General features: G+C 32.6%; 1 protein-coding gene across 1 annotated transcript in view; it reads right to left on the minus strand.

Annotated features, from left to right (window-relative positions):
• LOC124365582 (tetratricopeptide repeat protein 14 homolog) overlaps positions 1-15142 on the minus strand; it is a 36906-nt gene extending 21764 nt beyond the window's left edge. The window contains 5 exon segments of the mRNA XM_046821575.1: positions 838-978; positions 8213-8421; positions 14050-14172; positions 14377-14572; positions 14888-15142. Of these exon segments, the coding sequence (XP_046677531.1) occupies positions 838-978; positions 8213-8421; positions 14050-14172; positions 14377-14572; positions 14888-15069 (851 nt within the window). The 5' untranslated portion in view covers positions 15070-15142.
• Between the last annotated feature and the right edge of the window lie 633 nt (positions 15143-15775).

The raw sequence follows: 15775 nt of genomic DNA on the forward strand, positions 1-15775 counted from the left end.
ATATATATATAAGGCAATAGCCCTTATTTAATTTCAATAAACACTGAATCGCAAAAAGTACTTGCTCCCGGCGGAGCAAGTACTTTTTGCGATTCAGTGTTTATTGAAATTATATATATATATATACAACTATTTTTTTTTGCTATTGTTACAGTCTATATTTGACCAGATGAATTAGATGTGTCGGTTTTCTATCATCCATTTGACATGTGATATAAAGAAATTATTATGAATAATAATAGAAAACTGTCAGTTAAGTTACAGGGTTGCAGCTTTTTGCCAAAATACTCACTAACACAGAACAATTTCTGAATTTATTATTATAATAAACAGTAGAAGATTACTGACATATTTCTATGTATATTATAGATTTCTTTATCAGTTTATTAATACTAAGTTGCATTTGTACATAAAGTAGTGTTAAGATTCAAAATGTTTGACCTTGCCACTTGATTAAGGTAGAACCGTTAGGTAATTTTGTATCCAGACTGAAGGAAAAAACAACTCATGTTTATTTGTTTTATCATATTTTATAGTTCAGGTTAGAGTTTTCACCAAAGCTCAAATTGGGTTTTTCTAGAAAAAAATACTAAATTATCACTAAATAAAGTAAATATAATACATATATGTGAATACCTCAATTTTAAATTAAATGTGAACCGCAATAAATTTATTATAGAATATTGTTGCTAATGATTAATTGGTAATTTTAGATTATTTGAGAGAGCTAAATATATTTAAACACAAAACTACTAGTGAATGTAAAATCAAAAGAAAAATATAACTGTTATCGAGGTGAAGTTGTCCCAAAGTTACTTCAGTGTAATTAGTACTTACTTGAGTGAAACTATATTGGTGTGATGCAAGTTGCCCAGTCCCATTACTGAAGCCAAACAGGTCACATTGCTCGGGTTGTGGAACCCCACAGTCTTCTCCAACATCTCTTCGTAAGGTTCGTTCTTTGATTCCTGGGACAACCTACGCAAGGCAGACATAAATTACATCATGATTCAACAATGAGTTACAATGCTTACACCCACTGACATTGCTTTCTCTTATATTTCAGTATTATTTGTTGTTAGTACTAAATTGTAGTGTCACCAATCTGTAATGAAACTAAAGTTTTTGATAATCGACACAATTATCTCTTGGATACTCCACACCAAAACTCATTTTAACTAATAAATGCAACTAATAACCCTCTGAGGACCAGCCACACAACTTTACGATGACAATTACTTGTGTAAAAGATATTGGCTATGCTGAATTGCACAGTATTTATTAGAAATCTTCAGTAAACATATGTTAAACCTAAACAGTTTCGGTTCATCATATATTGACTGAGGATGGCTATCCATATCAAGGCTGAAATTTTTTTGGTTTGAATTTTTCTAGATCCTAACAACGAGAATTGATAGATATAACAACACAAGACTTAAAAGCTAATAAATTGATATAGGCTAAAAGTTGTACACCAGTCATGAAAGGATTCAAAAGCACATGATTAAGACTGTACTTGGTGAGTTTCGGTACTCATTCTTTGGAATGTATGTTAGACTTTTGAAACAAACATATTGTCTATCTGGTCTTCAAAGTATTAAAACTGAAAACTGGATATCTTGACTGCAGTCTGACTATAAGAATTTTTAATTCAAAAATGTAAATGTTCAATCTAAAAACAAATATTAATTAGGAGAAAAACAACACTTGAATATTAAAAAAAACAGTCCAAAATGCACAGTAATTGTTCAATGATTAAATAAAAAAAAAATTTTAATAAAGAGATATTTTAAGAGAGAGCACAAACTAATAAAAAGATTTCTTTTGTTTAACTGTTATTTGTATATCACACATGTAAATGAATAAATATACATTATCCTCAAAAGTTTCAAATATCTAATTTAATAAAATTAATATTAAACTTTAATTACCATTATGAGTAGGATATGAGTACAAGGCAAAATCAATTAAACGTTTGCCATTTCTTCATTAATTTTGCCCATCAAAAAGACTTCATCTTACAAAGGTGTAAGTAGACAATCCATTCATGTTCAAATCCTTCGTCACGATCTTCTAATATCTTTTTGTTCTCAGTATCAAAATGTGTGCGTGAGTTTTTAAATGTCTACTTGAGTTGCACTATTGTCCACTGTCAAATCTTTTTCTGGTTCACTGAGCTCAATACTTATTACATAACTTGGGTGATAGTAGTGGATCCTCGTCATAATGTTGCAGTAGTGATTTTTCATGTTCGTTTTCATGTAGTTATAAATTCATGTTCGTCTACATCTGCAGTAAGAAATGGCAAACTTAAATATGTGGTTGGTTGCCAATTTGTAGACACAAAAACTCGAAATCAAACTCTTAATATAACGGTCTGAAGAAATCCAATTTGCCCGTCAAAATGATCTTCAAATTGTCTTTCTTAGTGATCCAGTGAAAAAGTAGTCCATTAACGAAAATAGCTGATACGAATGTTTAAGACTTAAATTATGATTTCCTGTAATAAAAATGGCATGAAACATTTGAACATGAAAAATAAAAATGATGACTACATTTATTAAGTATGGATACACCTAAAATAAAACACAAGATGGAATTTTCACCATTTTATTATCCCCAAAACTAATTCCAGATTCCAAAACCAAACCACTATTCCAATACTACAACAAAAATAAAACTATACAAAATACAAAAATACTGATGAAAATAGAACAATATAAAGTGAAAACTCAACAATGAATTGCCTCAAAATTGATAACGTTTTTATTAAATAATCAAAGTGATACATCATGTAAGTATTCCTAAATAAACTAACATTCCTTTCCATATTCCACACATTATGACATTGACTTATGGATGAACTCAACTTTGGATTGTTCCAACTTTGCAACAATTTCTTTTAATTTTTAATTCTTTGTGTTATTATACACTTTTCAATACTATTTCTTACAACTCTAATTATTTTACAGCCTCATAAACCTAATAAATTGATATTAACTCTCCTGATGAAATCACAAATATATTTTTAATAATAATTTAGTAATTAAATACTATGTACAATGTAATATGAATGCAATAAAACTTGTACAACAGCAATAATTATTCATGACACAATCAATTCTGTAACAGTATTTTTATCCTTTTTTTAATGGAATAGATAAAAGATCCACATAAGCATTATAAAACCGGGAAATTCATGAGTTTAAAATCTTTTTTATTTCAACTAAAGGGAAATTACAACTTACATAGTTTTCTTAATACTTACCCACCTTTTGATAAGTCATTACTAAGATGTATTATACAGGTAGAGTCAGAAACCGAGCACATTCAAGCAAAAGACTAAGTCCTTCCATACTTGGCCTTATGCTTTGTTTACAACATAAACATAAGCACATGTATTGAAACTGGAAATCGGCTCCACTCTTTCTCACATGGTACACATTTATTTTTCAAACCAAATTAAAAACTGTGGAAAGAGGTAATTTTTCATACCTACAAGCTGCAATAAAACAAACAGAGTAATATCCAAGAAAACTTTGCAGAAGATATAGGAAATTGAATTTCATGCATCTTAAAAAGAATTAAAAGCAATAATTATTTTAAGCTGGAAATCAGTTTTAAAGTTAAAAATAAAATGTATCAATGGTTCCTGATTGTATGAATTTTGTTAACAGTTTAAAAGCGTGAGTGTAAAAGATATTGTATATACAGTATGGCACCTTTTATAACTGTACATACTAAATTTAATATGATTAATATAAATTTCAGTCAACTAAATGAGTTCAAACATTTTGAATTTATTTTGTATGAAGAAAGAAAGGATATTTAGAATAATTTCTGATTTTTAGTAATTCTCAAAATTTGTAGATCGGTAGCTGTTTAGCTAAACAACTTCCCTTTGGTACGATTTGTTATAAATTATGCTTTGAACAAATTTTTAGACAGATAAGCTTACCAACAAGTAAGTAAAAGACAACAAGTTTTGTGTCAGTAAAACTGTATGTTTGCAATTGAATTTTGCTACACATTATTTTTAACCTATTGGCTACCATACCAAAATTCAAATATTTTTACTTTCAGGTAACGAATAACTTTTTCATTTTACAATGGAAATCATTGTGTGGATGATTAGTGTCAATTAAAAATAGCAAACGTCCATATAACATGTTAACATTGTATTTTATTATCTTATATTTTAAGTATTTAGTTGTCTAGCAACAATTAAGATTCATACCAGATCTACCACAAAAAAATATTATTGATACCACAAAAAAAGATTATTGAATCATTAGCTTGCCTTGGTCACCCCAAGTTTGAAGATTAGGCCTTGCCACATAATTTGTTTCAATTTCTTCATCACAACTTTCACTCAAAATTTCGTCATTAAGGTCACCATCATTCACTTTATTTTTATTTTCATTGAGTATGTTCTCCACAAAGTCACTAAAACTCTCAGAAAAGAATGACGTCATTTTACCCCAACGACATTTCAGATGGCAACTAATAAAAGCAATCAACCGATGAAATGGTAAACAATTATTGATTTCGAAAGAGCCGAACAGCTTTATAATTGAACACGTTATGACCATCGACATAATAGTACTGACAAATGCAAAAATAATCTATATTTTTACACTAAAATTACGAACTTAGCGTGACTGGCAGTGCTCATCATCGGTAGCCAATGGGTTAAATATTTACTCTCATATTGAAATTTATTAAATTACTGAAAATGGATTTGATTTTTATAAAAATTAATAATTTTTTATAAATAATTAATAATAGTTAATAATTTTATAAAAAGCATTGGTGTACTCTTAATTTGACAAATTGCACTGAATTAATGTATAATTTAAGGTTGTATTTATATTGAACTGTTAGTGATTTTATTCTGATTATAACCACTGCTATGTAGAGTAGTAGATCTTGTTAGTACTTCATAAATTGGAGTGAAGCAATCATTTTTTTTTCTTAGAAAAAGAAAAGTTTTAAGGGAATAACTTATTATTTTTGTCAAAGTTACATTAAGGAATGTTTATATGTACAGCAATTGCCAATTATTTGTTTTATTCTTTGTAAGGTATATTTTCATAATAGCACAAAATTAGAAGATACTGTTTAACAAAGCTATTGGACAAAGCAAAATTCAAATATGAATGAACAACATTTAAATTTAATTTATTTAATAAGAAATACTCGCATGGCAAACCAATACACAAAAAACTAGTTTCCTACGATTTTAAGATTCTTTAAGGAAAACATTAATTCCTTTGAGACTTTTTAGTGTGAACATTAAAAAACAAAAATTCCTTTATTCAAATTTCGAAAAATCTAGATATTCACTTCTTGATACAGACTGTTAAAACAATTACATGAATTCTACTCCAACTTGTACTTTAGTACTGGATTTCGATGACTATTTTAACAACTGATTTATCAAACTAGGGGTAACTAACTTCAGGAAAGGATTGAACTTTTTGAATTATCATCGAGATTATTTTTGTATTTCAGACTCAGTTAATAAAATCTGCCACCCAATTATTTGCTTTCTGAATCAGATCCTCTTAAATATAACACCTCTACTGAATTAGTTACAGGCGTTTAACAATTTTCTTAGTTCCTAGCCAAGTTTGCAGATATTTCATGCTCTGATTTTAATATTGTTATGAATAAGGTAACTGGTCAATGATAAACTGTAAAATCATTTCCCTATAATAGAACTCTATTCAAATCCAGACTTACTAGACAGATACTATATTGGTACTACAAATAAAGAGCTGAAATACAAACTTTGAAATCAAAATAAACTTCTTTGGAATTAATCCATCTTTGGCTTTATAGTTAGTGCAAAAGCAAGCCCCGTATACCTCGGATTCTCACTTATTACAATAAATAATTCCCACTTTACAAATTCTCTTTTTCAAAAATGGGTCAAGATCAGATTTTCTATTTTTCAAAAAATGCTTCTCAACCTGATAAGTTAAAATTAGGTAACCAGAATCTACACTCATACATATATATATATATATATATATATATATATATATATCAATGTATATCACATAGAATAATATTGTAATTTATGGATAGTATTAGACTTCACATTACTTAAGCACTGAAACCATTACAACTATGTTAGTGAGGGAATAAATTTTAATGCGAGTTTAAGGCTACATCATATCAAATCAGCAAATTCCAAAACCTGGATAGAACCAGGATAAATAATTTTTGTCAAACTAAAACTAACTCTTTCTATAGTAAAAGTATAAAGCAGTCAAAAAGATCAATACTCTAATATTGAACTATTTTTAAATGCAGAACATCCACTAGAATATGTGTTTCACTTCATTATTTTGCTGTAATTGCATTGTTCAATAATTATCAAATATTGTTTGTTTCTGATGTAACGTGTTAATGAAGGTCAGGACACTCAACCTTATTTCCTGCGCAGCAATATGTTTTCATCATAATTTCTCTTCAATCTATCTTGGCACTGGTCATTTCCAGAAGTGTTAGCACACAGCAGTCTTCTGCCAACTCCTTGATTTATTTCATTGCTTATCATTGCATTTGTAAACCATTACAGTATATTGCTAATTGACTTGATGTCTTTATTTCACACAATGTTTATTTCATTTATTCAGCCATCTTATCTACGGACATATGATTATAACAAATCTTATCTGTCGATCTTCATTATTTGTATCATCATTTTTATACTTCTTTTTTCCAGCATTTAAAAACAGTATATAGATGTATTGACTATATTAACTGCTTCATATTTCTTTAAAAAAAAGCCAACTCTGAAAAACATCTTGAACACAACTTCCAACATATCTCACCTGAAAAAGAACTGCTATGAGAATATATTAAGTAACATTACCTTTGGCGAAAAGACCGCTCAGGAATTACTGTATCTCTTATTCAAGTAAGCGTTGTCTTCAAATTAGGCTCTACTCCATAAAAACATTGCTTTCAGAAAACCACATAATCATCTTTGTATATAACTGCAGTACCATTCTTTTATTAACAATATCCACAGTAATGAATACATTCCTCTGCTGTTAATATAACGGCATTGCTAAACAAGGAAAGGACAAATAATATGGTTGGTGTCATTCAAGTCGTTCAGTAAAGTACAATTCTACCTCTCAGCAATAAAAAACAGGTTTTACAATCAATATTCTAACCAGTCTACTATAGAATTATAGCATTAGTGAGATACTGTATATCAATTTGTGATAAAGCCACATTTCGAGACAGGAAAATGTCTAAAGAAATTTTATAAATATCATTTAAAGAAAACAAAAGGTGTCATTAATTCTTTAAAATAGAGACGTAGGATGTATTAAAAGTACTTCAATGTCTTAATTTTGTCCATTTAGATACAAATTTGAAAATATGCAAAAACCGATATTATTAAAATAAAAAAACTCTAAATAAAGTTAAAACTGTTGAATTCTAAAATACGGTAAAAATTTCCAAAATATCTTTATAACTGATTTAGGGATTAAAAAATACAGGACATAAAATACTTCTGGAATATAGTAGCCTATTTTAATTTATGAATCATAATTATTAAAGCTAGAAACCAAACAATGTGAATTTAAATATTTAAATGAAATATGAATAACTCTTAACACATAATATTCTTGAATTTAGTCATAATACAACTACAAAATGCCTACTTTTTCAAAACAAATTATATATCAGTAATTACACTATAAGATGTGTTTGATAAATTAAGACAAATTGAAAGAAAACTGTGAGATCCATAATTACATGATATTTGTGAGGAGTCATAATTAAAATAAAAACATGAAATTGCTGCTATTTTGTGTTTACTAACGTATTATTCAGAATAGGTAGAAAATAAAATCCACAACACAATGTAGATTATACTGTTGTGTTCTCTTCTCTCAACTGCCCTGAGGAATCCATTAGTAACAGTAAAATCAGTATTTTCAAGTGTTAAGGTTAATTGTAATTGCAAAAGTAAACAATATGATGACTTGTTGATTTCTTTATAATTTTATTTGATCTTTCTGGTTTACAACTCCAGTAACCAACATTATAAAACAAAATGTTTTTATTAGAGATGTTAAAAACAGATGTTCCCTTTCAATAAAAAATTTGTAACCTCTATAACCATTCAAAGTAAACAAAAACTGAACTTATAATAATTGTCGATATTAATTGTTCCACTTACTTGTAAACTTCAGGAAACTCATCGGAATGGAAGAGACCAAGCCGAGCCTTATGGTCAGATGCATGCACACCCTTCATGCCACAAATAATCTTCTCAGAGTCAGGTATCACTTCCAGAACCTCGCAACACACAAGGTCGTTCAGCATGAATGTACGAGGAATGTTCTTCTTGTCTACAGCAGAGATCAGATTCGATGTTGGGCAGAATGCCTGTTGACAAGATGATGCATGTAAGGAAACAGTCACTCTAAAGTGTCAAAATCAGAAATATACTTATTTTGTTTTTATGGCTATGGTTTACACATAGATGAAGTCATGAAAATTGTTTTATAAGACTAAGAAGACACTGGTATGAAAATCTTTAACCCATTACAGATGTATTTGGTGCAATGAAGATGGTACAAGTGGATATGCCCCAAAAACCCTCAAAGTGGATAGCAATAGGGCATGTTACAAATCATGGACATGCTCTGAACGTTCCAACATTATTAATATTTTTCCAAATCTATTGTCCAATTTATTATGACTAGATTGTATTTAGCTATTTAACAAACACTAGTTTATAACCAATAACAACATTTATCTTTATGTGCTTGTAGGTACAACATCAAGGTTATCCCAAAATAAGCTCTGTGTAAGTATACAGGCGTGAACAAAGTTTGATAATGTCATTACAACGAAATCTGTCACAATCATTTCCAACTAGCCTCATTACCACTCTCTAATAATAGTCAACCTCAAACGGAAATCTCACCCCATTACTGAAACCAGAAAAAATACAGAAACTCACAATTTAGCGCCCAAATATCATATCTATATACAAAGATAAGTTTTGTCCAACACGCTAAAAGTGGTCACCAGCAAGAATCAAGAGGATGTTCACTGCACGTCCTTGTGCTTTTGGTTCACTTTATGCAGGGACATTAGGAGAACGTTTATGATCCACAACAGGTTGAAAGCACATATCGTTTATTGTCTGAAAGAGCCAACTCGTATATCGTAAGTTGCTGCTGAATCTGAAGCTCATAAAAAAGCAATCTCAATATAGTCTAGGGCAAACTACTCTGGAAGCGTCCCTGGTTTAATAAAGAGTATCAGGGCGCTCCGCAGCACCCCGACCCGAAAGACTGCACAGGTCCTCTGTGGTGTCCCCTCCCACACAGGCGCAGCTGGGAACGAAAGAGCAGGTAACCCCAATAATCTGGGGAAATAAAAATCCTGCTCACGGCCTAAGGGACAAGGACACTCAAGAAAGGACAAGAAATTCATGATTCCATGACATACATGACCAAACACTAAGAACTGTCAGACTTATCATTACAAGACTGAATTATCAGAACTTCAAGATTAATCTAACAAACAGCCTCAAGATTGACCGACAACAGCCAATATCTTAAAAACTGATATCTTGGCTAGCTTTTTTCACAGTAACAATCGACCTCTTGACCAACTTTAATCATGTCTAAATACCCATGCAGGTGCGGTGTGTGTGGCATAGGTGTAAGGTATAAGGGAATACTTTGCACTGGAGACTGTAAATATTGGTACCACTCAAAATGCCTAAACTGGACTGACAAATTATCATAAAAATTTGACAGAAGAACACATTAAAAGGTGGAAATGCAGTAACTGTGCACTTGATGATACTTCATCAAACGTGAAAGACATACAAACAAAAAATACAGAACTTGTTCCTTGGGAAGAAAACTTCAACCACGAAACATCTTTAACATTAGCTGCTGAAATTGGAACCGCCCTTCTGTCTGAAAACAACACACTTAAACAAAAAATACAAGACATACAAATCAAGTAAATCACTGCATGAACTAGAACTAGAAGATACCCTGGAGAACACAAAAAGCATTATTAAAGACCAGCTTGAAGAAAACAATCAGCTAAAAAGTGAAATTACATTCATGACCAAAAAGCTCGAAAATGAGAAGAAAATAAGAGATGATTTCATTCGACAAGCCGAAGATGAGAGAACAAACTTCACAGACCAGCTAAACAATCTCATATTACTCAACACACAACTGAGAGACAGAATTTGATCAAAATTGATGCTACTCTGAAAAAGAAGGGTTACGAAAATGAATCACTCAAAAACGAAAATGAAAAGCTCGTTATCTCTAATGCTGAACTGAAAAAATGAACTAGAAAGAGTAAATGAAGTGGCTTAATAAAGCTAAGTGGGAGAACGAAAAAAAAAACCTTTAGTAAAACTAAAAGAACAAGAAATTGCTGCTAAAGCATTTTTTAAAAGTGTTCATAACACCAATACATCTCAATCCCCCTCAAATGCGCAACAAGCAAGAAAAACCCATGCCAAATAACCATTTTGAGGAAAAAAGTGAAAACATCAACTGGGATATACATAACGGGCAACCCCGTTCTCAAGAACTACTCTCGATCAAGTAAACTCACCACCACCAAAAATAAGGCAATATAAGAGAACCATCCCCAGTTCTATACCACAGATAGTGAAAAGGTAAAAAATCTCCACCACTAAATGCTAAAATAAGGAGAGGGATGTTAAGTTATGATGGAATTCTTTCTAAACAATATCAACTTTTATAGAGGAACACATGAAGCAACATTATAACTTCAGGGGAGAACAGAGAGCCTTTTACCAGCCAATGAATCCACCTCAGAGCCATCAAATCAACTACAGCAAACTAATTTTTTTAGGACAGCGCCAAGACGATCAAAACCAAAATGAAAACGAAGGAAACGTTGAACTCATCAGAAACCCATTAAATAGAATGCCTTTAACCATCTTTCACCAAAAAACGCAGGACACCATAGCCAACAAAATTGATAGACTCAATGCTCTTCTTGATACCTTAAAACCCAACCTAGTAATTATCACAGAGCATGGACAAAAGAAGAAACCCTTGCCAACACTAGACTCATTGGATATAGTCTAAAAGCAGCATACTGCCGAAAAGTCACATCGCAAAAGGTGGAGTGGCCATTTACGCTCATGATTCACTGGGATGGGAAGATAGAAACAATTGACAGTGAGGATGTTAGTATCGAAATGACATGTGAGCTAGCGACAGTAAAAGTTAAAACCGGTAAAACATCGCTATTTGTTATGGGAGTCTACAGAACAGATGGCAACCTTGAAGAAGGACTGGAAAGCAATCTATGATTTCCACTTGACAACATATGTGCAGAAAAACATCCTACAATTCTCGTGGGTGATATCAACATTGATTGTCTTTACAAGGGGGAATGACTACTATAGACTGCGAGATACATTAAATTGCCACAGCATGTATAGAGTAGACCTGCCGCCCAACTCGAATAACACCAACATCAATGTCATCAATTGACAGCGTGTGTACAAACATGGAAGAAGAGGAGATCAAAGTGGAAATTATAGATGCAGGAATATCTGACCATACAGGACAGATGTGCAGAATCCAAAGAGACACAGGACCACTACTCTTCAGTCAACCTCTAAAAGAAGAAACATGAATGACAGAAACCTACATAAACTAAAAAGACCTACTCAAGCAGGAAAACTGGGAAGAAGTTTACAACACTGAAAATGCTAATGATAGCCTATATCAAGTTCAACAATACCCTTACAACGAGCCTCAACCACTGTTGCCCTCACTTATACTTTACACGAAGAAAGAAAAAGAACTACACAGTCTTATGCAACCCTGTAGTAACTCAAATAAAAACAAGAGTTTCTTAAAGCCCAAAATACCTACCAAACAAAACCGGTCAAGAAGAGCACAAATAAGGGCACTATCTTTGAAAAAGATTATGACCTGCAGCTCCGGCAATTAAGAAAAACAAGCTAATGTAAATAAAATCCAAGAAGCAAACAATAAATCCAAAGCAATCTGGAACGTTATCAACGATGAGAGGAAGAAGAAAGAAGAAACCATTCAATTAAATAAACTCATAATTCAAGACCAGGAGCTTATAAACCCTAAAAGAAATATCAGACTACTTGAATGAATTCTTTACCTCCATTGCAGAAAAAACAATAAGGGAAAATAGGAACTGTAAACCTACGCCAGCACTGCCTGAATCCAACAGAAACTGTCCAAATTTGGTTCTAACACCGACATCCAGGGCAAGAAATGACCAAAACCATCAGGTCAATACAAACAAAAACCTCAAAAGGATATTTGATGACATCTCATCCAAATTAATAAAGCTGTGTGAAGATGAAATAAGAGAACCCATTGATTGACATTACAAACAAATCACTTAGTTCAGGAATATTCCCTGCAGCATTGAAGATAGCAAAGGTTTATCCAAAATTCAATACAGGGCCCGAACAACTGATGCAGCAAACTACCGACCCATTTCACTAATTCCAACTATATCCAAAATAATTGAAAAACTAGTACTTGCCCGACTTCTTGAACACCTTTCCTCTAACCCATCTGCTAACACCACATCAGCATTGGCTTTATAGCAGGAAGGTCCACAACAACCGCCCTTATAAGCCTCGCTGAGTTTTTGTTGGACCAACGAGGAGAACGGAAGCAACGCAGCAGCCATCTTTCTTGATTACAGCAAGGCGTTTGATTGTCTGGATCACAAGCACCTTCTGAACAAACTAACAAGCCTTGGAATACGAGGAAACTGCAAAGGCATGGTTCACCAGCTACCTGACTGGAAGGAGTCAAATAGTAGAAAAGTGCGGGGACAAAGTGTCCTCTTCCCTCAGAAGGAAAAAAAAAAAAAAAAAAAAAAAAAAAAAAAAAAAATAGTAGAAATCAATCACACAGGACATGGAAGAACCAACACGGTGGTGTGAATTCTGATCCAAAATCAATCACGCGAGGAGGTTCCTCAAGGATCAGTGCTGGGACCTGTTCTTTTTATATTATTTACAAATGACTTCCCCGAGTTCATGCAAGGTTACAGTATAAAACTCTTATGTATGCCGACGACACTGTCCTTTCTATTGGGTGGTCAAAAACCAGAACAACTAGAAGTGGATAGTTTTGTAGCACTAAATATGGCAATACAATACTGCCACAAACATGAACTTGTTGTTAATGAAAATAAAACAAAACATCTGATATTGGGAAAGACATGGCAAAAGCATTGAAACACTTCCGGGCCTAGACGAAACCTCATCCGCAAAGTATCTTGGAATTACTTTTGACAACAAACTCTCTTGGACATCACACATCGACCACTTATGCAGTAAACTTAGCACCGGACTGTTCGTGATACCGACGGATGAAAAGTATAGTGACTTGACAACCTCAAAAAACAGCATATTACGCCATTTTTGAGTCTCACTTTAAAATATGGGATTGCAGTTTGGGGCGGCACAGCTGCAGGCGACTTGCAGCGTGTTCTTGTATTACAAAAAAAGAGCCATTAGACTCCTAAAAAAAACCTTACAGCCCAGAGAATCTTGCAGGCAAGCCTTTTAAAGACTCCGGATCCTGACAGTGATAGATTTTATATGTTCTGGAAGTAGTACTCTACACTCATATCAGGGCAATAGAAACAGTAAAGACCGGAGCACAAACTCACTACTACAATACCAGATTTTCACACGACTACCATTTCCTGCTCACAGACTTTCCTCCACTGAAAAGAAACCAAGCTATATCGGTGCCAAGATATGGAATATACTCCCGGGACGAAACCTCAAGAGAAACTGAACATTCACAATTTGGACGACAACTCAAGAAACTGGCTGCAGGACCGACCATTCTACTCCTTGACTGAATTTTTTAATTGGAAAAATGATAACTAACACTATTCTAATGTTAATGACCTCTGTTACTAATCTTGAAGATTATGTTAATAAAGATATTTTTGACTTTGACTTTGAACTATACTTACTTTAATATTGAGATCAGAAACTGAGCGAGCACATTCACCATCTAAACATAAGACCTTCAGCGAAAGTCCAGAATTGGCCTTGTGGGTGATACTGGAGATGATCACATCTTTTGGCCTCAAACACTGTAACAAACATTGTATATCAAATTTCAAATCAACACTATTGTTTTCTTTTTAGACTGTATATACAGTAAATACCAACTAACTCCTAAGCAGTGCATTTTCTGATATTAGTACAGACCATGTGCTGTTGAATGTGTTATAAGAGGATAACTTAAAACATTGAAAATTATATATAAGAATTTGTAACATGCCATAAAATCTTACCTGTAGAAAATGTTGAGTTCTGCTTGTCTTGTCAAGATTAAGGAAGGTCTCGAAAGCTGGCAAGAGAGCGTAATGTCCAGGTTCCGAGGCTGGTGGGCTTGCCTTGTCCTTTTCAATGAGAGAAGTATCAAACAACACATTGGCTCGTTTGCTGATGAACTGATGCAGCTTCAGCCGTTTTCCTCGGTCTTGAAAACTGTAAAATACATTTGTAGAATTCCATTTCTAGTGTAGGAAGTTTTGGGTTTGGCTGTTGAGTAGATTAAATGTTATTACTTTATATTATAACAGATTCTGAACTACAAAAATGATACTAGGTTTGGCTATTGACCAAATAACCAAGATAGTTAGTTACATAAAATAATATTTCTGAAATTTGTGGATAGCAAATTTAGACTGACAACATTATGTGTTTGATGAAGACGTATAAAATAGTCTGGCAAATTTAACATCACATTTACCATTATATAAATTTTCATCATAAGGGAATTAAGGAAGATAATACGGTTACCTCAAATGTTTCTGACGTTGAGAGTAGATTCCAAAATCTAGATTGTTAACATTATGTTTCTGCAGATCCCCTTCTCCCCGCTCGGCCTCCCACGCTTTCTGCAAAAGTTGTCCATGAAAGTTGAGTGAACGAGTCACCAAATCCGAATCTAGGTTAGAAGGAGGCTCCATTTCCATGTTCATTGTTGTTCTTCAAATGACACCACGTCAGTGGTATAATACACCTCCTGTAAACAAATTCAAGAAATTTAGTCTAGTCAAAATTTAACACTATTAGCAGTTTTCAACACAGAGTTCCAATGGACCAGGAAGCAGATGTCAACTAATAGACACATTTTTAAATCCTGAATTCTGACTAATCCTGAGAAATATAAAATCCCTTTTCTAGTAAGTAAACATATAAAATAAAGAGAATTTTTTATTTTTAAAGTTCAAATTTTGGCTACCAAGCCATAAAAAGTCACATAGTGGAGTCAAAGCCAAATCCCAAACTCTTAAATTCAAAAATCAATCGATGGAATTCAGGAATTGATTCTGCAGAGATATGTCATTTCTTTAGTTATCGGATGATTATCAGTAGACAAATTACCTATTTCTAAAACGTGTTTTTGCCGTACTTCGAGTTTGAAGAATTAATTGTAATGATAATTTGGTTGCTGAATGTATTTTCTATACATTTATGTTCACACGGTGCCATGAATCTGCTATGTCTCTTCATAGACAACCGCTGATATTAGGCAGTACAAAAATTCCAAAAAAGGAAACACCACAGATAATTGACAAATTATCATGGTTTTGTACATAATATTTTGCTTGCTGATCTGTATTCGAGTACACAATTCTTCTGTGTATATTCACAACTTCAAACTAATCACTAAAACATTTTTTT

Source organism: Homalodisca vitripennis, chromosome 6, assembly GCF_021130785.1.
Source record: "Homalodisca vitripennis isolate AUS2020 chromosome 6, UT_GWSS_2.1, whole genome shotgun sequence".
NCBI lineage: Eukaryota > Metazoa > Arthropoda > Insecta > Hemiptera > Cicadellidae > Homalodisca > Homalodisca vitripennis.